This window comes from Lepisma saccharinum, chromosome 24 (assembly GCF_977018435.1).
Source record: "Lepisma saccharinum chromosome 24, izLepSacc3.1, whole genome shotgun sequence".
Taxonomy (NCBI): Eukaryota; Metazoa; Arthropoda; class Insecta; order Zygentoma; family Lepismatidae; genus Lepisma; species Lepisma saccharinum.
This window is the reverse complement of record NC_139252.1, coordinates 51712146-51739315: the sequence shown is the minus strand read 5'-3', so window position 1 is coordinate 51739315 and position 27170 is coordinate 51712146. Positions and strand designations below refer to the sequence as shown.

The window sequence follows — 27170 nt, the reverse complement described above, 5'->3', positions numbered from 1 at the left end:
CTGGACCTACAGCTTAAGGTGGGATCCGAACCAATGTGCAATGTGCCTCTATCGGGTGTCGAACCAGGGATCCCTTGATTGGAAGGCAACGACGTATCGACTACGTCATCGGGGAAGCCCCTGAGATTGTGCTGGCATCCCTGAAAAATGAATGTCAACCTATATTTATGTATCACACACACATAATTTCATTTCAGGTTCACGGTATAGTTGAAGTCCTGATTCGAACGCTAGTTCGGTACCTTTGACATCGCTCGGGAGGAAGCCAACCGGACGCATATCAGGTTTAAAACCAGCACCTGTTTAACTGAGAAGAGCTTTTGACACTTTTACCTGCAGTGTTTAGACATCCAACACTAACTGCTATGACGTCACACTCCCACATTGTACATAAAACATATAGTACAAAACAATAACACAATCTAGCAAAGATAATTGCAACTTCACGTTATGAAATATCTAAAGAAACTGAATTGGCAACATCTTATTTACTCCACGTGGATTTGACAAGTGATGTCAGTTTCTAAAACGGACACTATTCGTGGGAAAGGTTTGAGGGGAGGATACGCTGAGCTACACGTGGACTTGACATATGGTTGTAAGAGGGAAACTGATCTTTCGGAACTTTCTTTAAAGTAAAGTGGCGTTCGAATGAGGACATCAACTATAACCTGAGTTTATTATCAAATAGGCGTTACAGGAACGTGATAACTTCAAATTGAAGGAGTATATTTGAGGGAGTAGCCGTATTATGTGGGAAAATATACCTCTGTGTCTTCCTGAAGAAAGAAACCTTCCTTACCCCTCCCTGGAAAATACCCTGCAGGCGTAACTAACCTCTTACACTAACCCGTACTTACTCTTTACCCCTTTTCCACATTATATCTGGTCCCCTATCTGCACATGAAGTGAACTTACAACATAAGCTGGCAATACTTAGTAAAATTTCCATGCGGTTAGCTACACTGTCGACACCAAAAATAACTTGAGAACTGTCAATGGCCAGGAGTATTTGCCACTCTGGTGCAGCGACAGGCTGTGGTGTCAACATGCTTCTGCGGAATCGTTCTTGCTGCGTACATTCATCGATTCTCTTGCTTGTGTTGCTAAGCGTGGAAACGAAAGGAAATGAATACGCGGGCCAAGGTTCGTACGAGAACAGAACACAGCATGGACAACCGAATTTCGTCGTGATTTTCGCCGATGACATGGGATGGGGCGATATGGGAGCTAACTGGCCACAGACGCTGGACACCCCTAATTTAGACAGCCTATCCAAGGATGGATTAAGGTAGGTAGTGCACTCCAAGATAGAACTCAGCTTTTGTTTAGTTCAATTTTACTCGACAGATGGCAGACCAAGTACTGTTTTGAGAAAAGGATCCATTTTACTCGACAGTTGGCAGGCCAAGCACTGTTTTGAGAAAAGGATTCCTTTTGCGTAACTCGGTTCAAATCTTCATCCGTTTTATATTATCTTAATACTTTAATTTACATTACTTTAACTAATGTAGACACTTTTCTTTATCTTTTAATATGAAGATTCAATGTGCTGAGTTTCTTGCAAGTATATTTGAAGGAATATGTAATATTAATATTTGTCGCGTCACTTCGTTATCAGTGTATACTTTAAATATTCAGTTGTGTATTTTGGGGAGAAAGGTTTATGTACAGTATATGTGGTATATACAGAGCATTCCCTGACATTCGCTACGAGACTAGGCAGCAAGCGGCCCGACATCAGCGCTTGTCTTTCCCGGTGAACGGGTCAGCGACAGTCGCTAGAGACGGCGGCTATTAAAATTACAGTTTTCATATTGTGTACTAACCTTGACTACAGAAGGTGTTGAAAATGATGTCCCTCTGCTGCAACACATTCCTGGCATCTCCGAAGGAAATTGGCATTTACACGTGCAAGTTCGTCTACTGTAATTCTCCAGATTTCTCGTACAATACCCTCTTTTAACTCACGGATGGTGTGCGGATTGTCTTTGTATACTTTATTTCCACATTTTTCTTTCCAATTTTATTCAGAACTGACCCTGTTACTCTAAACGTTTTTACGAGGTTTAATATAAGCGACTGTCGCGGACCCGTTCACCGGGAAAGACAAGCGCTGATGCCGGGCCGCTTGCCGGCGAGTCTCGTAGCGAATGTCAGGGAATGCTCTGTATAATAATAACACATAGGGAATGGGGACCATTCACGCGCAGAGAGATTAAAATTTAGCGAAAGGGCTAATTGAATTTGAAGTTTACGAAAACTGGTAACATTTCTGCGCGGTTATCCTCACTGCCGCCACCAAAATAAAACTATATGCAATATGTATGAAGATATATAAAATTATTGTCAAACCGTCCTCGGAGAAGTGTCAACACAGGTGCAAGCCCAAAATAATGAAGAAAATGTTGTATTTGAAATGTGACACGGCAAATATTTAAAACATGTAACTAATTGCCATATATGTTCTAAAAGAAATTTTGTACAGGAGGGTAGAGGCTGGGACTGCGGACTTGCTCCCAATGGGTTGGTAAGTGTAATAGAAAATAAAAAATATTTCATATTCTGACGAATGGAATCACAGAAGAGAGGTAGAGAAAAAGGTAAAAGGAGGGGGGGATATTGAATTTTGAAACTACCAACGGAGGATTTATCTATTTTCCAAGAGCTAGTAATAATTCATAAAAATATTGTGATAATTTTCTTCCTCCCTTTCAGAATGACCGATTTTCACGCCGGAGCGTCGCTTTGTACGCCATCTCGTGGCGCTCTTTTAACCGGTCGACTTGGACTTCGAACTGGCCTCATCAAGAACTTCGGTAATCAGGCGATAGGTGGCATCCCAGTCAACGAAACAACTATTGGCGAAATGTTGAAGTCTCATGGATACAGAACAGGAATGATAGGTAACTTTAAACGGAGACAATTATTTCTCAATTGCTTTTTTAACCGAAGGTCATGAAATTGAGCACTTGATAATTTTTTTTATTGAGTTTCATGGTTATTTCTCATTTACTTTGCTTTTCTCATAAGATTTATAAAAGTCCTTATAGTATAGTGATTTGCATATTTCATTCCTTGGTTCATCGTATTATGTTCGAGCATGTACAGTCACTGTCAATAATAATTGGGTGCCTAGATCCTGAAATACTAGTTGCAAGGCGTTATGTGTGTTGCCTAACTCTCTGGCGATGGTAGAAGCTATTAAAATCCACTTATCGCCGTAGTTAGGCTACACACATAACGCCTTAGGCACCCTTGTTAGGTATGCGAGCGTTTCTGGATCTAGCGTCCCGTGTTTATTGGCGGTCACTGTACCTTTTGTTCAGACAGCGACGGGTGTATTGTTTTTAAGCAACAGCAACCGCACCAAAAAAATTTGGGGGGGCGAGTTTTTGTTACAACAAACAAAAGATAAACAATTACTTTTAATTTCAAATATACTGTACTAAGAATAATATCGAATACATACACAAAGTAGTGTAGTTGTGAGTGTTCAATACTATTTCTCTCTCAAGAGATCATTAACAAATCAACATCAATACGCACAATAAAAGTAAAACAAGAAAAATCAATAATAACTATGAAATCTAATTGATTTATATTAACATAACGTCGCACCAATGCCAAAACCACGAATGTGCAAAATGTTAGTTTTGAGATAAACTGGTTTTAATATTCAAGGACCTAAGAAAAATCAGGTTTTACATTTAGGTAAATATTGTCATTGGTGCAATTTGTACCCACTTATGGTGTGTTAAATTATGTATTTTATTTCTCTCTTTAAGGATTTTTATAGGATTATAGCACTGGGATTGTCTTTATGAACTCTACAGTTACAATTTCAAAGAGCGCATGTGTCCCATTTTTTATTGTTTTTACTATTTATTCTAGGTATAAAAAAAGGTAAAGTGCTCCCCTGTGCTTAGCACCACGCCATGAAGGCGTATAGGGGTGTAGGGGTAACGCCCCACACTTTCTTGATCCGGTCATGAGTGGAGGTGATGTGATCAGCATTACGCCCCTGACCGCCTTTACCCCCCAGGGTTTCCCCCAGGTACCCATGTTATTCGACGCTGGGTGGGCGCCGGGGCCGCTTCCAACGTTAGAAAAGTTCCCGGATTTGAACCGGCCGGGGATCGAACCCGGGACCTTGAGCATGGTAGTCAGATGCGTTACCGACTGAGCCACCGCGGCCACTTCTAGTTCTAGGTATACATATATTAATACACACATCAGAAATGACATTAAGTTACAAATAGTATTGTAAAAAGTACAAAAGAGAACACACAATTATTATTCATAATCCGAATCTTCATCTTCATCAGGTGCAGGTAAGCGATCACTAGGGAGACAAATTTATGGTAAATAAAAACTGAGGAGAGCGGTAAATAAAATGTTAGATCAGCTGTATATACCAGCGGTGGAAAAAAAATAATTGGCATACACTTTTTCATCATGAGAGGAAACAACGTACAAAAGAGCTATAAATTGATAAACTACTTCATTTTTATATACTGTACACATGCACAAGTCCTTAGCTGTCCAAGCAAAAAGAAAACATAAAAAATCACTACTGCACATACACAAACACATGTTCAAAATCACATGATGATAAACAAAATTCATTCATGACTGAACACCAATGACACCATTGTTTCCCTTGATGTGCGGGAACAGACCAATCATATCGCTGCTACAGCTAGCAAGTTCAATGAAACTGGAAGTTGAGTAGACATTCCGGGGAAGAAAGGAATGCAGCTTGACAGGGAACAAAGTTTTCGAACTGAGATTATGTGCATGGGAAATCCCAATTTGCAGCGTCTTCCTGATGTGATCGAAGATAAGACGTTCTTTAGCTGCAAGTGGTAGGAAACTTTACGCAAAGGTTTAGTTACAAATCGACAGTTTGCGCGCACAACCTCGATTGCCGGTTTTTGCGTGTTTTCTACTTAATTTGATGATATTTCACGGTTATTTCGCGAAAAAGCGTTCATTTCGTGGAAAAGCACACATTTCGCATTACTTCGCGTATAAAACTCATGCATATTTCATCATTGGGGGTGTAGTTACGTGCAGAATGTTCAAAATTGAATATTTTTTTCACATTTAGCGATTTTGCGCATCGCGAAAAGTCAATGTCCCTAGCTATCACGAACCGTTTTGTTGCTTTTCAGCGACTTGTAAAATGAATGGTACTCCCTAGGAATGGTTAAGTCATCACACATTTTTTGAAGGTCCCGCAACTTGGCTTCAGCAATTGGAAGTTCTTCATTGTAGACCTTCGGCAGTGGGCCGTGGCTTGGTCTGCCTCTTGATTGCTTCAGGATGACTTCATGGAAATCAGAATTGAAATCAAGCTTGAAGAATATTTTTCTGGTCTCCATTCTTCGATATTCCAACCAACAAACGCTTCTCCATGGAATTTTTTTTCGGAATTTGATCTTTAGAAAATGACTTGAAGTCATCAAAATCGTCATGAAGTAGAGTTTTCACAATCACTGGAGAAGGTTTGCTTCAGCTACACCCATCCTTCAATAATGTAAACCGGAACATGTTTCGATTTCCCCTCAATCACCGAATGTACGGAATCACATTCCATTTCTGTGCGTCCACTTTAAAAAAATCTATGATTTGCAAAGAAGGATGTCGTTTTAAAAGAAATATGCACATGCCATCAAAAATAGAGTTCTTTTGTTGTCCTCCACAACAATCTGACATCATATTGTTACCTCAGTTACCTCAGGTTGAGCCATCACGTAATTATAAACACAAGAAGCAATTTCAGTCGCTCCTCTCTTCCCTTGAGTCTCATCCCAGACATAACAGTGTGCATTGTGATTTCCCAAATTGTATATTGTCAAATTATAAATTGCCAATTTCCGCAGGTAAAATATTGGACCTGCCGGTCTCTTTGGTGTATTTAAGGCTGCTTGAAGGTCAAAATTGAAAGACAATACGTTTGAATCCTGATGAGACAATGCTTTACCTTCATCTGTAGCCTTCCTTGCGGAGTTCTTTCTTTTTATGTGCAGCTTATAATCATCATCATGCCTTTTTCTTTCTTCCTCTGTCATGTTATAAGCCACAATGTTTTCACATGCATCTTTTTTTGGTTTGAAGAACTCAAGATTGTACTCGTTGAACACTTGCCTGTATTTTCCCAAACTTACAGCATTATGATTGTTCTTGATACAATCTTCCTGATACATCCTGTACATAATACTTATGCTTAACGAAGGATCCAAGTACTATTTGTTGATGACTTCCTACAGTGATGAGACTCCACAGCTGGAAATGAGGTAATGCGCTTTATTATAAATTCTTCGGCAGCCAAGTCGAGCTTATTATGAGTGGTGTGCTTCCCTCTCTTGTCCTTTTCCAGTATTCCTGTTTGGGGTACACTTCCTTAGGAAACTTCTTATTAATGCATCTGTGACATTTAATGTGGACATGAAGAACTCTCGACAGACTGGCCTTTTCACATCCTGAACAGTGAACGATTATGGATTTGAGAATTGTCTTCTTGAATCTCTAATATTTCTTGTGGTTCTTCCATTTGGATTCTGTTCTATGTGCTTCCTTATGAACTGGTGGCGCTGGTCGTCAATATAGTGGAAAGATTTCGAAACTCCGAATACAACTGTTCTCTATTGGCTATACTGATAAAAGTTGAGCATTTGTGCTTCACTTCATTAGAGCAAGGGGCATGTAACATAGGACGAGCACCATGTTCAATTCCACGGTGTCATGTGTACGATTCTCCTTTCATCCGTCTACGCTTTCTCACACTCTTCTTCCACTGAGACGGATTTCCTTTCCTCTTTCTAGGTATGTCACTTTCGTTGTTATCTGCTCCTGGATGTAACGAACTACTGGTTTCATCAGCATTGTCATCTGCAGAATCATCCCTGAAGGATGGTATGAACTCCCAGAATCTTCGAATTCATCAGAATCCTCGTCATTCAAAGCACGAAGCGCTAGAGCCACACATCTTGCACCTCTACTCAGCTCTATCTTAGTCTTACTAATGATTCGACAATTAATTTATTTTTGTTTGTTCAAAAGAAACCCAATAATGGTACATACCTTACATTATTGCAGGAAGAATACGAGACAAAGCGTTCTCTTGTAGTAGCATGACTGACTGTTCTCCTTTTGTTACAAGTCCAATGTCAAACGCACGAATGTGACACATTCCTCGTTTTGGCATTGTAGAAACTTCTCTTGAAGAACATAAGTGTTTTAAGAATTGAAAATAACTCGCATTGGAGTGATCATACACATGTGCGACTCTGGCATAGGAATCAGTCATCGAAAAGTATTCAGCAAATGCACTTAGGTAAAAAAAATATATATATATATTTTGCACATTCGCAGTTTTGGCATTGGCACAAAATAAAAAAACTTCAACTATTTCATAATGTATTAACATCTTTAACCAGTTAGTAAAGGACGTAGTTTGCTACTTTATAATATCTGATATATTTAGAAAGTAACAAAGGTATTTATTCTTTCCTCTGGAAAATTGTTAACCTAAAATTATATATATATTTCACACATATAATTCAATTTCATTCACAGTCACAGCAATTTATTACTTATTATAAGGGCGTTGCAGGAACATAAAGAAATTCAAAGTGAATTTTGTTTATGGGTAACAGTCGGGGAAAATCTCTCGTTTGCCTTACCTGAAAAAAATAATCTTGCTTACCCCTCCCTGGAAAAATCCTGCGGAAGTTCTTGTTCATATCCATATTTTTGGCTGTTGCTTCCTTCTTTCACTCTTGTGAGTATAGGCTTATATCTATATTTTGCTTATTTTTTCTTACATAATATTTTGCATATTGCACGTTGATTTTCTCCAGCTTTGGATAGTAGCGATGATGATGATAAATAGGGCTCGGAAGTTGAAGACCTATAAATTGCCATAAAAAAGACCTTTAAAAAGACATAAAAATATCCAAAAAAGGACCTACAAACGGAAATGAGGACGTTTAAATGTGATCCAAATTAATTAATAACTTCAGTTCTAATTACATATTTAATGAATATGCGCGGCACCTCCTTATCTGACCTGAGATGTTTTCAGGCACGTGCTATCTGGTCGTATACACCATGCCGAAAGCTTCAAAACAAAAGAAAGTTGCCACTTACGGCGCGACCTTCCAGACAAGTTACGGTTAAAAGACCTTGTACCGTATCTGCTTCAGTCGTCCAAAAATGTTTTTGTCTCATTTCAGGGATGGTTCAAATATATTTATTTATTTCTTTACTACATAAAGGATGTTTAAGAGGTGATGAACTGATGATGATTCGAATTGAGAATGGGCAGTAAAAACGTAGTCGAAAGAAGGTGAAGTCGCAAAAAAAGCCGTAAAGACCTAAAAATAGGCTAAAAAAGGACCAATAAGCCAAAAAACGCCGAAAAAAGCAAAAAAGGACAAATAAAACCCACCTTTTTCTGGCCTACAAAACCCCGAAATGAACATATATTATGTTATGTCTTTAGACACTAGGAAAAAAAGGATTTTTCCTCAACTTCCGATCCCTAATGATAAATAATAGATGGAACAAATACAATTGTACACTCACCGGCAATAAAATTGGGGCACCAAGATCCTGAATGACTTCTGCAAGGCGTTATGTGTGTTGCCTAACCCTACGGCGGTGGTAGAAGTTCCCATTGAAAATTTGCTATTTAAAATCCACTTATCTTCGTATAGTTAGGTGGCCGGACCCTGTGGCCGAGTGGTTAGCACATCGCGCTGCGACGCCAAGGGTCCCGGGTTCGAATCCCGCTCGGGCTTGGTTGTTTGTGAATGTCCATTCATCATTTCGTCACTCATCCCCATCTTCGTAAAATAAACTAAATCAATCAATCAATCGTATAGTTAGGCAACACACATAACGCCTTGCACAAGTCTCTCAGGATCTGGGTGTCCCGATTTTATTGTAGGTGAGTGTACATTCATGCCTGACCTGGATTCAAACCCGGGACATCTGGCGATCAGGGCCTCATCGATGACCTATTGATATCATCATCGCCTTGTAATCAAGGGGTGCAAGCAGTGATGTGCCGTAGAATGTAAGTTTACGTCTACATGCGTTGTCTACACGTAATCTACACGAAGATTACATTGGTTTATAGAGAGCATTCCGCGACATTCGCTACGAGGCTCGGCGGCAAGCGGGCCGCCGAGTCTCGTAGCGAATGTCACGGAATGTTCTGTAGTTTACATAGACTGTTGTAGACAATGCAAACAATAGGGAAGAAAGAAATCCCAGTGGTCTTTGAAAGAGAACGATTTTTTTAATTGCGGATGTGTGAACAGATAAACCTATATCAAAAACCTTGTTTCACAGAGAGACATTCCGCGTTCAGCCTTGAAACCTATGTTCTTTATCTCTAAATCACCTTATTCTCTCTCGACAGGCAAGTGGCACCTGGGCGTGGCACCAGGGCACCACCCTCTGGATAAGGGGTTCGATCACTGGCTGGGGGTGCCTTACAGTGTGGATATGGGGTGCGCAGATCCACCGGGAGAAAACCTACCACAGTGTGCTCCATGCCCTCGAGGTGAGTACTTCGTAACACTTTGTTGTTCCTTGTTTTATCCTAATTTATCGCTTTCTTAACATGGCGTTGCTGAGGTATGTATATATATGTGCGTCTATATATATATGTGTGTGTGTGTGTGTGTACGAGACTCGGCGGCAAGCGGCCCGGAATCAGCGCTTGTCTTTCCCGGTGAACGAATCAGCGACAGTCGCTAGAGTCGGCTATTAAAATTACAGTTTTCATATTGTGTACTAACCTTGACTACAGAAGGTGTTGAAAATGATGTCCCTCTGCTGCAACACATTCCTGGCATCTCCGAAGGAAATTCGCATTTACACGTGCAAGTTCGTCTACTGTAATTCTCCCGGTTTCTCGTACAATACTCTTTTTAACTCACGGACGGTGTGCGGATTGTCTTTGTATACTTTATTTTTTAGATATCCCCATTTTTCTTTCCACTTTTATTCAGAACTGACCCTGTTACTCTAAACTTTTTTACGAGGTTTAATATAGTGGTCCTATGTGGAACGGGAACACCAGGAAATTTCGTTGCAAAACGTCGTCGCACTTCTCCACAATTCCTCTTTCCGAAGTAACACTCGACAAGATAAATCCTTTGTAATGTAAACTTTTGTGGTGCCATATTAAGCCACAATCTTCAACACACGGACACGACACAACACAACTTCAGAAGAAGGATTATACTGGCGACAGTCTGCAACGTCAACAGAAAGGGAAAGAGAGCGAAGGCAGGGAGAGCTAAAAAAACAGACTGTAGCGTGCGACTGTCGCGGACCCGTTCACCGGGAAAGACAAGCGCTGATGCCGGGCCGCTTGCCGCCGAGTCTCGTAGTGAATGTCAGGGAATGCTCTATATGAGGTGTATTTTAAAAAAAAAGGGCCGATATTTTATAGGAAACAAGTACGTTTAGCAACATTGTATTATTGGTTACAAACATGTACATATCCACTTCACTCTTCAACATAGTCATCATTATTTTCCAATCACTTTCTGTACCCTGGCACAAGCTTTTTTATACCCTCTGCATAAAAGTTCGCCGCCTGAGAGTTCAGCCACTTCAACACTGTCGTTTTCAACACCTCAGTTTCTTCAAATCGTTGAGAAGCAACCACTTTTTGAGGTGCAGGAAGAGGTGAATGTCACTTGGCGCAAGGTCCGGACTATACGGGGGTGATCAAAAAGTTCCCATCCGAACTTCTGAATCGTTTGAACAGTGAGGGCAGCAGTCTGTGATCTGGCGTTGTCATGGAGAAGCACAATTCCTGAACGCAACATTCCACGTCGTCGGTTTTGCATGGCACGTCTGAGTTTGGAAAGTGTTTCACAGTATGCTTGCGATGTGATTGTTTTCCCCGGTTCCAGGAAATCCACTAAAAGCACGCCCTGTTGGTGCCATCATTTTTCGTGCAGATGGAGCTTGCTTGAACTTTTTCGCCTTTGGTGAATTTGAATGACACCACTGCATCGATTGTTGTTTGGACCAGGGGCGCCGACTTGTCAAAATTATTGGGGGGGCTCTGGTCACTGAAACAAATTGATAAATGAATCACTCCTTCCATTTTTTAAGTTTTGGCTCAGTGTTTGGAATCTCGTAAAAGCCCATGAATTCCTCAAAAATATTAACTTAAAATTTTCGTTTACAGTTCGAATGCAAAATGTCAATTGTTCACGGATGGATATGTCATTGTCACAAGTTACGTCAACCATATTAGCAAAATATTCCCGACTTTTAATATCTGCTACCACAGAGCGCAAAACATAAATTATAGTGATTTTCATAAACGTCTGCAAATGGTAATATAACCGCAAATGACAAGTTAAAAATGGCCAACAGATGTAAATGCAAGCCGAAAATGTCGATTGCAACACTTGAAGGTTATAGAAATAAGTCATTAAATGATTAATATTTTTAAAAATTATGATGCGACTAGGGTTGGTCGAAGTGATATGGAATGATCCTATTTTAAGTAGTTTCTCACCACTCATGAGCGTGCATGCATGCACAAAATGTTGCCAATAATATATTTGATGCTCTACAGGTTTCCTCAGAAGCATCAGTTAGAAACAGTGTTGCCAAAAACCCAAAAAAATATGGAACATGGAGAGCCATTTGTAGCCCGAACGTCCCATCCACTCTTCTAGTTCTTGCACATTTTCTTTTGAAACTCTTTTTAATAAAAATGTTAACAATATTCATGATTATATACTTAGTATATAGTAATAAGTCATGTGTTTTGCTGTCTCCGGTCATAGCCCCTTCCAAAGTTGATGGTTTAGCAGTCTCAGCCCCCAAAGTTGATGGTCTAGAACATTTCAAATGTGTATTTAAAGTTAAGTTCATGTGGCACAATTCAGAGTAAACTTTACAAGAGAAGCAAAATAATACATTAGATTCTCTTAAGCTAAATTATTTGGGGGGCTCTGCCCCCACATCGATAACATTGGGGGGGGGGGGCTCGAGCCCCCCCAAGCCCCATGGAGTCGGCGCCTATGGTTTGGACTCGACATTGACGTAAGCAATCCACGTTTCGTCACCTGTAACAATGTGGGTAAAAAAATCGTCATTTGGCGTGAAGAAATCGAATCACAGAACGGACTTCGCAACTGGCGGGATTGTGTATGCGCGCAGCCATTTTAACACGCTCCAAAACGCACGATAACGAACAACTGACTAGCGAAAGCATGGTTGCTGAATAGCCAATGGACCAAGTGATGTTACTGCGCAGGCGCGATCCGATCACTGTTGCCAGTTGGTTCTTATAAAACATCGGCCTTTTTTTTAATGCAGTATATATAATAGGGTGCATTCCATGTAAAACTGCCCCTAAACCTCAATTTTTAAAATTAATTGCAATGCTCAAACTTTATCCTATCTTGTGAATGAACAATCTAAAATGTTTTTTGGGTTAAAAATCAAACATTATACATAAATAAGTTAAAGGTATTTCACATATTATTCGCTTGTTTAAACTTTTTAATCTACTATTTTCTAAAGTGTCCCACTCATGATACCAAAATACAATTAATTCCTCCTTTAATTGTTGCATTTCCCCCTCAACTTCACTAGAATATTAAAAGGTCAATTAACCTTCTCTCTTTGTCTGAAATAAATGATTTTTCATCATTTCGTCTCATACCCTTAGGTATGTGGGATCTTTTGGGAATGTAGCTCACTAATCATCATTCATCCTTGATGGTAAAGCACTCTCTGCTCGTTGTGAGCTTGATGGTAAGGCGCTAGAGGTAGTAAATTTACACACTTGAATGGCAACACATGACACTTGAGTTTCACACCCCTAAAGATTGGATCAGCATGGGTAATGTAAGGATATACCTGTCTCTGTACTGCAACTGAAGATCTGCCGTGAGAGGTTATGCCTGTGACTGTACGTAGAGTCTGACTTGCGACTAGCGTTAACACGCTCTCCCTAGAACCTCCTCCTCTCTCTCTATTCAATCGTAACTTGCTCCTCAATAACTGAATTAGAACTGACCCCGAACTCTCTGCCCCCAGACATTTATTGCAATTCAATTTAATAAACAAATGCACAGTCAGGCCTGTAGCCTCTTCCTGGATTTCGTCTGTTTACAGCTGATGACCAGGAAGAGCTTCAGTGCTGTCTGACACTGCATTCCTGTGATGTTTCTGAATATTTCCTGATTGGAAAACGATGGTTGAATGACTGGAAGTTGGAGTTCGTTCTCCATAATATACTACGGATCGTTACGATGTCCCTCTCCGGAAAAGAATTCTCTTTTGAATTCGTCTTTATGTCTGATCCAATCTTATAGGGATACCATTTATTATAAAAATAAGAAACGAAAACAAAAATAAAATGCCGAAAACAAGAAAATAATAAAGTAAAAACCATGAACCTATCTTAAGAGTATCTAGCAGGTTAACCAGTTAATTGATGGGGTGATGTAAACTACTCATCATTCATCCTCTTGATGAGACCACTCGTCATTGACATGACGAGTTATCGCTTGGCATGCGAAAGGTACAAATTACACAAAGGAATTAAACTACTGAAAATACAATGGTCACTCGCTGGATTTTGTGAACCGTTGAACCTGTATCATGGCTGGGTGTAGGATAATTACCTGTCTATCTGAAGTCTTTAGCTGAATGAAAATAGCGAAGTCCTCTGTAAGCTTCTCTCTTATGCTGACCAAAGCGTGCTTCCACTATCGACCTCCTGCCTTGCTGACCACCTCTCTCTACCAACTCAATGCCCAAAGTCCAGTCACCTCCCAGCTTGTCTCACCTCTATATTCCCTGGCCATCGAGCTCTTCCTCGATGCCGAATCGCCGAATCGTGTGATTATCATAATTGCTACCATGCAAACCGCTGACTCTAAAACCAGAAGTGTTACCTGTTCCTGAATGCTCAGGAGGTTTGCATGGCACAACACAACGCATTGTAAACATGCCTAAGAGGCTTGAGACAGCTGAGAAAAACAAGTGAATGCCCTGGTCAACATGAAGCGTTCAGAGAGACTTAATAAAATAAACATACAATCTTATGGATTGATACGATTTGACAATTCACAGAAATTAAAATAAATTTCTTATTAAGCGAAGAGGCAGTGTATTTAGTCTGTCCCACCCGTAACACAAAATTAAATTATTCACTTGTAGCTACAAATCTGGGAAAGTATTTTAAGGGTAGTTATATTTAATCAACACTGTTAAGTTTCATATTTCATTAAACAGAAACTGTAAGAAAAAAGTTGCTTAACTATCAGTAGAATAGTTACTTTAATATCAGAAATGTAGTCCAGTGTCCCACCCGTGACAGTATTACAAGAGCAATGACCACAACATTTTGAAGGTTAAAACGTAGAATTATGGAAGGTTAAACCAGTGTTTATTTTCATCTCCAATGAATGGTTCTTTATTCATTACAAAACTGGATGTGTTCAATATGAAACTATTATATCTTAACTATCACACTAGCAATTTTTAATCATATCCAATAACATAATTCAATTTTGTTTACTTTCCATATAATTTTGATGCTTTAGTGAATTTACATTGTGGTAGAGTGGTTAGACAGCGTGATAGGACGCTAAGGGTGTGGGTTCGAATCCCGGCCTGGGCATGGGTGTTTATGGTGAGTGTTCCTTCATAAATTTCGCCTGATCTTCGCGATTAGTCAAAAGTGTGTCGCAAAATGGAATAGAAAGAAAAGTTGAAATAGTTACCTGATTAAATGTGGTTTATTTTTCAACGTAATCTCCATGAACATTTAGGCACTTGTCCCAGCGTTTCACGAGTCCCTCCTTCATATCCTGGAACCGGTGACCACCCAGATGATTCTTCAGGGGGCCGAAGAGATGAAAGTCGGATGGTGCCAAATCCGGACTGTATGCTGGATGTTCCAGTTGTGGACGGCTTTCCTGGATAAACAACTGTTACCGTAAACAGGTAACAATTACTTGTGCACTTGCTCAACAGATTTGCCCTGCGCCCACAGAAATCGAATTACGGCCCGTTGCTCACCATGCGTACACTCGGCTAACACAGCTACCATCTTACACACTTGGCACTCGAATGGCTCGCCGCTGCACGAGAACGTGATACAATATATGGTGGTGCTGCCACCTACACAGACACTTGCGGAAAGAATCAGTGCAACGACTGATGTTCATAAAACAATTTCACATTGCAGCAATTCTAAGATATTTGATTTTGCGACTTATATATTGACTTCCCCTCGTATAATAAATCAAATCTATTCAGAAAGTATCATATCACAATTTGTTCTTTCAGAAAGACTCGAGAACAACGACCTGTTCCCCTTGGAATGCACGGAGGACCTCGCTCTACCATTGTTCCAGGACAAGAGCATCATCCACCAGCCGGCACCTTTGAAGAACCTATCCACCTTGTATGGAGACTTCGCAGAATTCTTCATCCTTAATAGGTGAGCTGGTAATGGAACTTACGTTATCTTATAATGTTTTTGATTGGAAGTCAAATGTACTTAGTACATTAAGTAAGTTTTGTTTATCTACCTCATCAGTAAATTTAAATACATTGGAATAATTATACTATAGCAACAAAGTGTCAATATCATGCTGCTGCTCTGTGAACAACTTCCCCCACAATTCATTGCGCGAAACCACGCTCTGCCGCCATATTTCGGTCAAACAGTTCAGACCTGCATTGTCTTGCATTCTTGTTTTATTTTTATTGTACATTCCTGTTCACATTGTATAAGGTTAGACAGTTGAACTATATGTGTCACTAATTGCTTATCTTTCTTGTTACAACGAAAACTCTCTCCTCTGAACATTTTTGCCGAGGATTCTTGTTTAACTGAGAAGATATGCCTCACTTCACAGGATATTAAGATAATTCCCTGCCCTTTTTCAGTGATGCCAGGCCCTTCCTCTTCTACGCAGCCCTATCGCACATGCACGTCCCTCTGGCCCACGCGGAGAGCTTCGACAACGTCACCGGCAGAGGGACGTACGCAGACACCCTTCGAGAGATGGACTCGCTCGTGGGGAGAATCCGTGAGGCCGTGGACAAGAGGGGAAGCAACGATACGCTCATCTGGTTTCTCAGTAAGTAACCAAATCTTATTCTTCTATAAGGGAATGGTTATACTGTGTACTGTCTAGTTGCAGGATAACCAAAACAAAATATTCCACTGGTCTAAGTTTGCCTGTCGTGGGAAAATAATTCATTTGTTTGTCATGGGAGGGGCAACAGTCCCCCCAGTTAAGAAAATTCTCTTAAAACATCCACCACCCACTATATTTTCTCCATATTGGTACATTCAAACATCTCTTTATCTTTCCCCAAACTTTTTTCTTCTTCAGATATCTCAGGAGGGCAAGTGCCTTCCTGGCCCCCTCTGCGGGCCCCTTTTTAAGGTTGGTTGCAGTGGAGAGAGGTCTCGATGACGTTTTCTCCCATGTTATCTGGTTTACCACAGGTAAACCAACTCTTTTCTCATATGAAGCATTCCAGCATTACATGTGTGACATTTTACACACCAACTTTAAGGTTCTACACAGGAAATTGGATGAAAATATTCATAATGTATTCATTTCATAGAATTATGAAGTACTTTATAGTGTCTACTAACTAATGAAAAAACTTGTATATGATGGTATAGCCTCAATGCATGAAAAGCATTAACAAATGTGCGTTATGTGTGCGACACTAAAAATGTAGCAAATTTTGACTTCATTTGTCTGTGAAGTATAGAGGCTGCAGATGCTAGTAACTTTTATTGGTGAAATGTGTAAATTATATGCATTCATACACATCTAAACCTTAATGCAATTAAAAACAATAATTTCCATATTAATTCATTTTTTTTAACATGGAGTAGGACCACTTTTCGTGGAATTGCCCATATATTTCAGGAAAATCTCAAGTTGTCGGAGTTTTGTTTGCATGCCTGCATTGTTGTTTTATTTCCATTATTTCTATAGATACAATAAACAAGAATGCTTGCAGTAAACCAGGTCAAATTTGTATAATACAGCACTGGATGTCTACAGTATGACCAAATACCAAGTAGGCAGTAGCGAAGCGTAGTCTTACGAAGGAGGCAAGCAATGTTTCAGTACAACAAAACATGTAGTAGAATGGCACGCCAAGAGGCGGATTAAAGGTTTATAGCCTCATTGGCCCGGTCGCTGGATTTGTCAAAATATCATAATAAAGTGACGGTTCTAAAAATAAACCATATGATCCTCAAACGTCACATTTACTTTCGAAATTCCAGGTAACGTTATTCGTATTGTAGTAAACGTCTTACATATGCGAACTTTCCGCATACGACTAAAGGGGTACGTAATTTCTTATTTATTTATTAGTACTTTTATTTGTTCATAATTTTTTAATGTGGACAAACGGTGACCAAACGGATTTAGGTAAAATAACTCATTTATTTAATTTACACTGCGTGATTGTAATTTAGGATTTGTGGGCACCCTAAAAATCGCATTCGGAGTCAAACATTAAAATAAAAAGTTAAACACAAACTTTAAAAATTTCATTTCAAACCAAAGAAACACATGCATAGACGATGTACTCACCACAATAAATTCCAAACTCCTTTGCATATATAGGGAATTTCCCGCTATCGAACAATTCAACAAATCTTAGGGCCTCAAGGTTCTCAAAACGTGAAGACACTCCCATGTTCTTTCCACAACTGGAAAGCATCCACGCAAGATCACTTTGGAAATCTCTGAAACGACCGAAAGTGATACCAACCTATTTCCTTCATTTTATCCCTCATGGGAAGGAAAGATGTATCAGTTTGGAGATAGAAATTAAGCGGTGAAATCAGAATCATTACAGCAGAAAGAGTATATACATAATATTTGAGTAATAAAGTGTCATACAGAGGCGTGCCCAGGGCCGGAGGAGGGTTGGTGGGAGACATAACCCACCCCCACCCCTCCTTTGGCCCAGTATTCCTAAGAAGAGGAAAGTCAAAGGCAGGAAAAGATGACAAAATGAGTTGACTACTACAAAAAATCCTGGGAACACCACTTGTGTCATAATAATAAAATTAAAACATGTTCTTGTGTTCATAATGTGTACAATGTATACGATTTAATTGTGCTGTGTAAATATCAGTAGAGAGTTCTTTTTAGATAGCTTTATTTTCACCCCAAGTTTTATTCAAAAGCAGTCAATTTATTGAATGTGGTTGTAAAATTTGTGAAACAGCTCACTTGAATTACTGTGTAAATAATTTGGCAGTTGCAAACACTGGTGCGGTCAACACTTTTGACGTAATTTGAGCTGGACCGAGCTGGACACAGGGTGCAGACCAAGGTCCGTCGAATCTTCCCTCCCTCCCTGGGGAAACTCTTCACGGGGGTGCAGACATTTCACTTCCTGAAACACAAACCCCCGCCCTTTACCATCTCGCCCGAACTCCCAATATCCATTTTTTTACGCGTTTTACAATTCGCGAAATCTAAAATAAATTGTAATATAAAATGATATATATATATATATATATGGAATTTAGAACAATGATAATAACTTATTTTAGTTATTTTATGACTAAGAATTACTTTTATATTCGCGATCTTGTTTACGTGTTCATGAAGACACAAATTCTTTATTCGTAGTTTTTGGTGGTAATATATCCTTCTGCTTTCGGTTGAGCTCGGCTATTTTCGGGAATCACGCAAGCTCAGCAAGCAGAGCTTTTGGTATAAGCGTTGTGGACGGGTTCCACTCGAATTTCACGCTTCGCCATGTGACTCCTTCGGGTGCGTTATTTTCCCGCAGAGCAGCCGCAAGCATTTAGGCTGGTGCTTGCTACAGAGCTGCTGAGGGAGTTTGCGGCCGTAATTTTTCGCGAAATCGAGTGCGATGGAAACGAAATAAGGCTAAAACATTAAGTACATTAAATGATATTCGAATAATGCAAGCAGTGCTTGCATTGCTTGTACTATATCTTCGCCTCTGCAAGTAGGCATTGAATTGTGTTTGGCTGTCATAGGAACTAAATGCAGGTTGAACAAAATCTAACATGGATTTGGCTTAAGGTTGGTTAGAATAGAGTGACAGCTTGCTGAAAGACCTAAAAGCACACAATTTCATTAAATTTCACTGTTACGGGAGAGACAGAGACATTTAGGGGGTCCAGGGAGTCCGGATCCCCTTCCAGAAAGACTTACCAAGTACATAAAATTAAGTAATTCTCCTACTTGTTCAGCATTTCTTGCATAATCGAGTTTATTCATTACCGACGAATTTCCTGGAGGACAAGGTTTAGATTGGGAACACATATGACTTTGAATGACTACCAAAGAAGATTTATGCACACTACTACTTATAATAATATGCATGACCTATTAATCAGGAACTTTACTTTTCGTTAACAGGATCTAACATATTTTTTGTCATTCAATAAATATTCAATTCTTTATCTATTTGACATGAATTTCCTTTGCCAGAGCAGTTGTATTTATACAAACTTCGGCAATCTTAAGTACACGTAAGCTAGATAATGAATACTATTCTCATGCCGTATTTTTACCTATCCATGTAACAATAACAATAAAATATTAATTTACATAGTATAATGAATATTCATATAAATATATTAATGTACTGATTTAAACATTTAGATTAATATTATTATTATTATTTCCGAGACTTGGTTTGGATCCCTCCACGTGCCTGGGGAGAGATCTTCAGGATAAGACATCTTCTAATGTGAGTTTGGCTAAAGTTGTCTATGGTAGAAAGATATATTCCAAAAACAAAATATGGAATTGGTTGTACTGAAAAGATATCTGCAGTATGGTAAAAATTAGCACAGAATTGCTGCATGTTAAAATGTTTGTCTCTAATGGAATAACACGTTGTCAATATCTTTGCTTGTAATTATATAGTGTGCAATATGTATTGTTTAAAATTATCTGCATTATTTGTCTTTCCTCAGGCGACAATGGTCCTTGGGAGGTGAAGTGCGACTTGGGAGGCTCCTGGGGACCTTTCGAGGGGTCCTGGCAGCGTAGCAAGGAGGGGGGAGGAGGGGGCAGCGCCTCGAAGCAGACTGTCTGGGAGGCTGGGCATAGAGTTCCCTCTGTTGTCTACTGGCCAGGAGTCATCAAGGTAAGAAAATAGAGGATCATACTCCAGCGGCATGTTCTCCATATTTTCATGCATTTAGCTTTAATAGGTAATTGCTATTTGTCATTACATAATGCAAGCTATTAAAACAAACAAGCTTCTAGACTAGGATTTAGGTATATTTTTAGACTAGTTGATGTACGCCACTGGTCGTTCGTTCTCCATTGCAGCGATCTGGCTACCGGGTTTCCTCCGCGATTGTACGAGGGGGGTGTCGAAGCGAGTGGCCTCCCGGGTCAGTTCCACCGCTGCAAACAACGTTGGCGAGAGAAAACTGCTTGTTCCTTTCTGTTTCTGTGACGTCCTTGGCAGAAACAGTGTTTCTATATTAAGGGAAATTCCCTTGGTGCAGGGAAATCTATGTTCAATTCCAAGGAAATTTTATGAAAAATATCAAAATTTCCGGAAAATTGGAAGTTGGCGGACTCGTGTTTTTGTTTTACTTGCATGCCTAGATTGGTGTTTTATTTCTATTATATCAAATTCATCTACAGGGTCTGTCAAAAGTCCCTGACCACCCCTTATGAAATGAAAGGGAGTGTAGATTGCAGCAATAGGTCATGGTAGTAATATTTTAGGCCTAGGGGAAACTTTTTGGTGCATGTCATGACAACGACCGCCATCTTGGTGACCGCCATCTTGGAACCAACTTCATTTCTTTAAATGGGAAGGGGGCATGTGGGGTATGGTTTTGGCCTAGAATTTCACCAGGAATTCAGTGGTGAAGTCAGGGAAGTTGTCATTACATGCACCAAAATGATTCCCCCTAGGCATAACATATTACTACCATGACCAATTACTGCAATCTACACTCCCTTTCAATTTATAAGGGGTGGTCAGGGACTTTTGACTAGCAATGTAGATAGGAGGGATGTATACTAAATACCCTACACACAATAAATAAGAATTTTTACAGTAAATTACTAAATTTAATAATACACTGGTGACGCTTTGGATCTGTGATACCATGACTGAAGTACATTTCTCGAATTCTCCAGGCTGGAAAGGTGTCGAAAGCTTTATCATCTTCGCTGGACATTCTACCAACTTTTGCCGCCTTTTCTGGAGCTGCTTTACCAGAGTACCGCCATTTTGATGGCAAGGACATCACTGACGTTCTCACTGGAGTTAGCCAGAAGGGACACAGAGTAAGTACCATTGTTGGGAAAATGGAAATAAACACTTGTAACTCAGCTGCAAGCAAGTTACTTTTCCTGTAAGTAGTTACTTTTAAAAGTAAGTACCTGTAACTGTAGCATAGTTACTTTTTTAAATAAAAGTAGCATACTCAATAGTTAATTTACAACACTTAAATTGTTAACTTGTAACCTTGTAACGTGTAGGTTAGTTTTGACATTTCCAACCACATCTTCTCTGGATGCCAAGGTGAAAGAATTTTTGTAGAATCGCCTAAGTCAAGGAAGCTAGGTTTCGTTGAATACTAAATTTAGAACATCCATATATTTTCTTGCATTTCATTTCTAATACTTTAGTGCTTTTGGTTGGATTTCTGCATTGATTTGGAATGTGCTAGTCGAGGTAGAAAGAATCATTGACGAAGAATTGGATGTTATTGAACTTGGAATGCAATTACCTTCAAACATTGAATGTAATAGGGCTATTTACTTTTCTAATAAAGAATTTTTCATTTATAAGTGAATGAACTTTCTTATTTAACAAGAGAAAATGTTTAAGGTATGTGTTGAGAGCAGACTTTGGTGAGAAAAAGGACTTTCTGCCCCTTCCCTCCAAAAAAATCCTCAACAAGTATATCCATTATAGATAAGAATTATTGTCGTCAATCTTGGCCTCATATATATGTATGTATGTATGTATGTATGCATATATATATATATACACACAAATTTGGTGCCTCTGTTTGAGAGAATAAAATAAAAATTCCAGAAAAGTCAAGTGGTAGAGCAGCCACAGGCTGAACTTCGCCCATGAATAAAGAAATTCTAATTCTAATTGTAACTTCGTGTTCTATAATTTATTTTTTGTAATAATGTAAGTACCATAAACGCAAATGAAACACATGTAAGTCTTTATATATTTATTTTATTAGAATTTATAATCACCGATCCGTTGAACTTGTTTGCAAGAAAATTTCTAGCAGATAGTAATTGCAATAATAACTTCAATTACCTTTCAAAACTGAGCTCCTGTTTGCAATCAGTAGCGGAGTTACTTTTTGATCCCAAACACTATTATGATAAAGACTAACGTTAACTTATCAACTTACTTTATTGTACAACACGAAGTATAACAAGAACTCAAGAAGTTACAAGCAACGATGTTGGTTACAAGGACCGTTCATCGTCGGCCATGTTGCCGTTAACAGTAGTACCAGTTCCTTCTGTCTGAAGGCACTGTTGAGTACACATATATTACAGATTCCATTATGTTGGTGAAACATTTTAGTAGGTGTGTTTAGCAAAATTGCTTCATTGTTTCTTTTTCACTTAATTTTGTGTTTGATATATTCACTGTTCTTTCTTTTAGTTCCTCTACCATCCCAACAGTGGGGCTTCAGGCAACCCAGGTGAAATCGGAGCAGTAAGAATGGGCAACTACAAGATGGTGTACTACACAGGTACAGCCAACAAATTTAATGATTGTATTTTACGTAATTGTTCTGCCACCTTTGGGTAATTGGAAGATGAGGATGGGCGATAATGTGATGAATGATGAAGGTACATTCTCGTCTCTCAAAGAACACCAATGCTGAGGCTGGTGTTGAACTTAACTAGAAAGAATTAAAGATTAACTACACGAAGTAATAGAAACTTTGAAGTGCTTTTTCTCGGAAATGGCTGGCTAGTGCTTCTAGTATCTTGACATACCAATACCTAAAGGGCCTGGACGCCTCGAAAGACTTACTAAGTACTAAAATTAAATAATGAAAATACACTCGTTTAGCATTTGTTGTGTAATCGATGCTTGTTAATTTCCGCCGAACTTATTGGAACCCATGGATTATATTGGGATCATACGGCTTTGAATGACAGTAGCAAAGAAGATTATGCACGCTACTGCTTACAATAATAAACAAAAAATATTAATCAGAAACTTTACAACTGCATCTAATATCTTTTTTGTTATTAAATAAATATTCAATTCTTCATCTATTCGACATTAATTTCATTGCCAGCGCACAGTGTATGCTAGATAATGAATATGCGCTGTTATCCTTGTTTCAATTCTTACACTTTCTTTTTACCTTTTCATGTAATAATAATATTATATTAATTTATACATTATTATTATTATTATTATTATTATTATTATTATTATTATTATTCCTGAGACATTCGATTTGAAAACAATGCTAAACCCGATGTGAGCTAATTTCCCTTCAGTTAGAACCAGAAAATATTGTTTATTTTGCATTTTTTTTGTATTTTTGGCGTTTATCGGATTTTAGGTCATTTTTCAGTATTTCTTGCCGTTTTTATTGAACTTTTCTTCAATTTTGAGGTTTATTTTCCTCTTTCTGTGTTGTTTCGTGAATTTTAAATACATTACCTGATGTAACTTACATATTTAAATTTCCTGACATTAGTAACCTTACCATATTTGTTTGGGCCCAACCTAACACATATTCGCAATCAACTCGTTACTGATGACACTTGACTCGCACATTCTCGGACACTTGACTCGCACATCCTCGGACACCTGACTCTCACATTCTTGGACACTTGACTCTCACATCCTCGGACACCTGACTCTCACATTCTTGGACACTTGACTCTCACATCCTCGGACACTTGACTCGCACATCCTCGGACACTCGACTCTCACATCCTCGGACACTTGACTCTCACATCCTCGGACACTCGACTCTCACATCCTCGGACACTCGACTCTCACATCCTCGGACACTCGACTCTCACATCCTCGGACACTTGACTCTCACATCTTCTTCTTTTTAACCATTTTTAAGTCAATTTTTGTTACTTGAAGGTAATTCTATGGGTCATTTTTAACGTTTTTCAGGTCATCAAATTCCGAGTTCTAGTCATGAATTAACATTGAAATTTGGAAGCAATTGAATTTTCCTGACATTTAACACCCTTACTTTGTTTCTAGGTGGATCCCCCGACTGCCAGGGTGTTAAGCCACCCCCGAGAGCCCTGACGCCTCCTCTCCTGTTCAATGTCGCCGAAGACCGTGAGGAGAGCTCCCCAATTGATCCCAGATCGAAAGAGTACAGCAAGGCTGCTCTCAAGATACGCCAGGCCTTGGACAATTTCATGAACGACGTCAGACACGACAACACTAGCCACGTGGAATACCATGGGAAATCCACAGGAAAACCTTGCTGCAATGAGGAGGATCCCATCTGCCGTTGCCCTTGGGATTAAGAGGTGTCACACTTTATTTAAGGTAACATCTGACTACCACTGTCGTATTGGACTAATGGAGAGGTTCCTATACTTTGAAGTACTCTGTATGTCAATGTCCTGGTGGCAGATGAGCGTGGTCCTGTTTGCTGAACTTGTGGGTAAAAGGTGGTTTGATACTCTGTCACTTTTGTTCAATCTTGTCGATACTTGCTGTGTGTCTTATTTGGATTTAATTGCACTCTTATTTCACCAATAGAAGTCTTACTTGCACGTCACTCTTTCTCAAAGTTGAATAGTCTATCACTAAAACAGAAGAAGCAAATGGTGCATGACTTTCGCCTATTTACCCGTGGACTGATTCTGTATTTTGCTGTCCTATTTATCTCCTGGACTGATTCTGTGTCCTAAGTACTCCATGCAAGAATCGACATCGAAATTTTCAAGAAATGGAACGCTTTACCCTCATTAACATGGCGTTGTTTTTCTTTCCATTCCTAGACTACATCGACAAGATTAACGACTAGTGTAATGACGGGCTGTATTACAATTAATAATGGTTAATATTAAAATATTTACACAAAGATCAAATATAATAATGTACATTAGACACAAGTCTTCCAGAATTTTCTTTCCTTTTTAAAATTTAAATAGACTGATATTATGAATGGTAGTCAGCTCGACCAAGCTGGATGTTCTTTTTAAAATTTATTGTACATATACTCAGTACGTTGTCTTAATAATGCTTATTAAAAAATCAATTTGTGCAAGTGAAAGATATTTCCATATTGTGGCAAGGATTGGATTTATTTTTCAGAACGTCAAGAATATATCTGCCCAATTTAGTATCAGAAATATAAGAATCATGATGCAAAAACTATTTGATTTTGGATGCCCAGCCCTCTTTATTAACAGTTAGGTTAAGCAGGGAACATATGAAACATGGAAATATGAAAGGAAAACGAGTGAAATTGTGTAAAGATCTTCTGCAGGAGGAGAAGAACAGAATCGAGTCCAAAGGAAAGGACAAAAAGTAATAATTAAGAAATGAAAAAGAAAAGAACACAGGGCACAATTGATGAAGGTAGCAGACGCCAATTGGATTGATCCTCTATGTTGATGTTCTATTTAGTCCATGGACTGATCCGTTGTCGCTGGCCTATATATCCCATATACTGTTTTTGTAAGACTAAGCAGATATTCCAGTTTACCAAGGAACTAACTGGGCAAGACCCATCCCTGCTTAGCAAATCCCAGTTAACATACTCGCTCTATATGCCAGAGTCCTTCATGCTAACCAATCTCAGTGTTGCCATTCAGATTCAACCAATGAAGTGCTCTCTTGCATTGCTTAGGTAATACGCTAGTCAACAATGAAGTTTTCGACTGTGTGATATATTTGAAGGGCCAGGGGGAAAAACGATGAATGTTCATTCGAGACGATTTGCCAGGAAATGAAAAACAAAGTATTTCTTTTCATAAGTACGTTAATATATGCCAAAATAATAATGCGTTTTTCAGGCACTTCTCATCGTTTCCCAACCAAGGCCGTTCTCATTCTTATAGTACAGCTTCTGAACTATCAGATGGCGTTGCGATCTCAAAATGGGCGAAAAATCGACATTCATCGTTTTTCCCCCTGGCCCTTCATTTGTCTTGTTTGTGGTGTGGTGCTTGGGTTAAAGACATATGTAGTTTATTCTTCAACTGATTATAGTCAGTTAAGAGTGTTAGTTAATGTACTAACTTTGTTAAGTATCTGTGTATTTCAGTGTTCTAGATTCAACATTTCTTTTCAAAGACACACGAACAACATTTTGAAAGAATGTGTGAGATTGTACTAACATACAATACATTTTTCTAGCAAGTGTGGGTTTACAATACTGAGACATAAGTCATACAATAAAGTATGCTTATATTATTCAAACCATGTATTATTACTCTCGTAAAAATATTAATCAGACATTACTAATATACAGTATTAGTAATAATCTTTATTGTTGTGTAAATTAAAGCTGATTGGGACATGACCAAATAATATATTTGAGAAGCAAATCGTTGTTTGAGAACCAGGGGGATGTAACTCCAATTTATTAGGAGAGAGGAAATTATGTATTCTTAGGAATATGTCAGAGTCAGTAAATTTGAGAAACGTGACTCCTCCTTACTTCTAAGGATTAGAAGTGGAGATGTGTCGATCAGACTTCCAATATAGCTCTTCAGAGGAGTTTATTTAAGCAAAACTTTGAGCAGCATTTTTGGAGTTACGTTCCTCTGGTCCTCATACGATGAATTAGACGAACTGCACATGTTCTACATTAAGGATATCATTTCCAGCAGTCCTTAAGAGAGACTGCAAAGAATCCAGTCAGGATGGCTGGCAGCTGAATCCACCGTCTTCTGGATGCGAGGCCTCCACTTGAGGTCACCGACTGTAAGGATAAACTGCAAAACGAAACCAAGACATACAGAACTACAACCATTTAATTGTAATGGGTTTTGCATGTTACCTGGAGAACTACACGTTCTTCTGTTAAAATCCAGACTTTTTCAAGTAATTGAAACTAAATTCTCTCAGAATTGACCAATTTGACAGCCAAAAACTTT

General features: G+C 39.0%; 1 protein-coding gene across 2 annotated transcripts; it reads left to right on the top strand.

Annotated features, from left to right (window-relative positions):
- The first annotated feature begins 1022 nt into the window (after window positions 1–1022).
- LOC145978431 (arylsulfatase G-like) lies at window positions 1023–26457 on the top strand. 2 transcript variants are annotated; one of them, XM_083111067.1, is made up of 9 exons: window positions 1023–1291; window positions 2719–2906; window positions 9437–9580; window positions 15361–15514; window positions 15967–16160; window positions 20027–20199; window positions 21216–21365; window positions 22723–22813; window positions 24310–26457. In XM_083111067.1, exons 1-9 carry the CDS (start codon window positions 1050–1052, stop codon window positions 24582–24584), a joined length of 1611 nt encoding a protein of 536 aa, XP_082967193.1. In that variant the 5' UTR covers window positions 1023–1049; the 3' UTR covers window positions 24585–26457. The 2 variants fall into 2 exon arrangements, with proteins under 2 accessions (XP_082967193.1, XP_082967194.1); XM_083111068.1 differs by lacking the exon at window positions 9437–9580.
- The last annotated feature ends 713 nt before the right edge of the window (window positions 26458–27170 follow it).

Excerpts from the sequence above, each read along its gene's own strand:
- LOC145978431 (XM_083111067.1), top strand. The coding sequence starts at position 1,050 with ATGCTTCTGCGGAATCGTTCTTGCTGCGTACATTCATCGATTCTCTTG. Across the intron at positions 2,907-9,436 it reads ATACAGAACAGGAATGATAG|GCAAGTGGCACCTGGGCGTG; the intron begins GTAACTTTAAAC and ends CTCTCTCGACAG. Across the intron at positions 16,161-20,026 it reads TACGCTCATCTGGTTTCTCA|GCGACAATGGTCCTTGGGAG; the intron begins GTAAGTAACCAA and ends GTCTTTCCTCAG.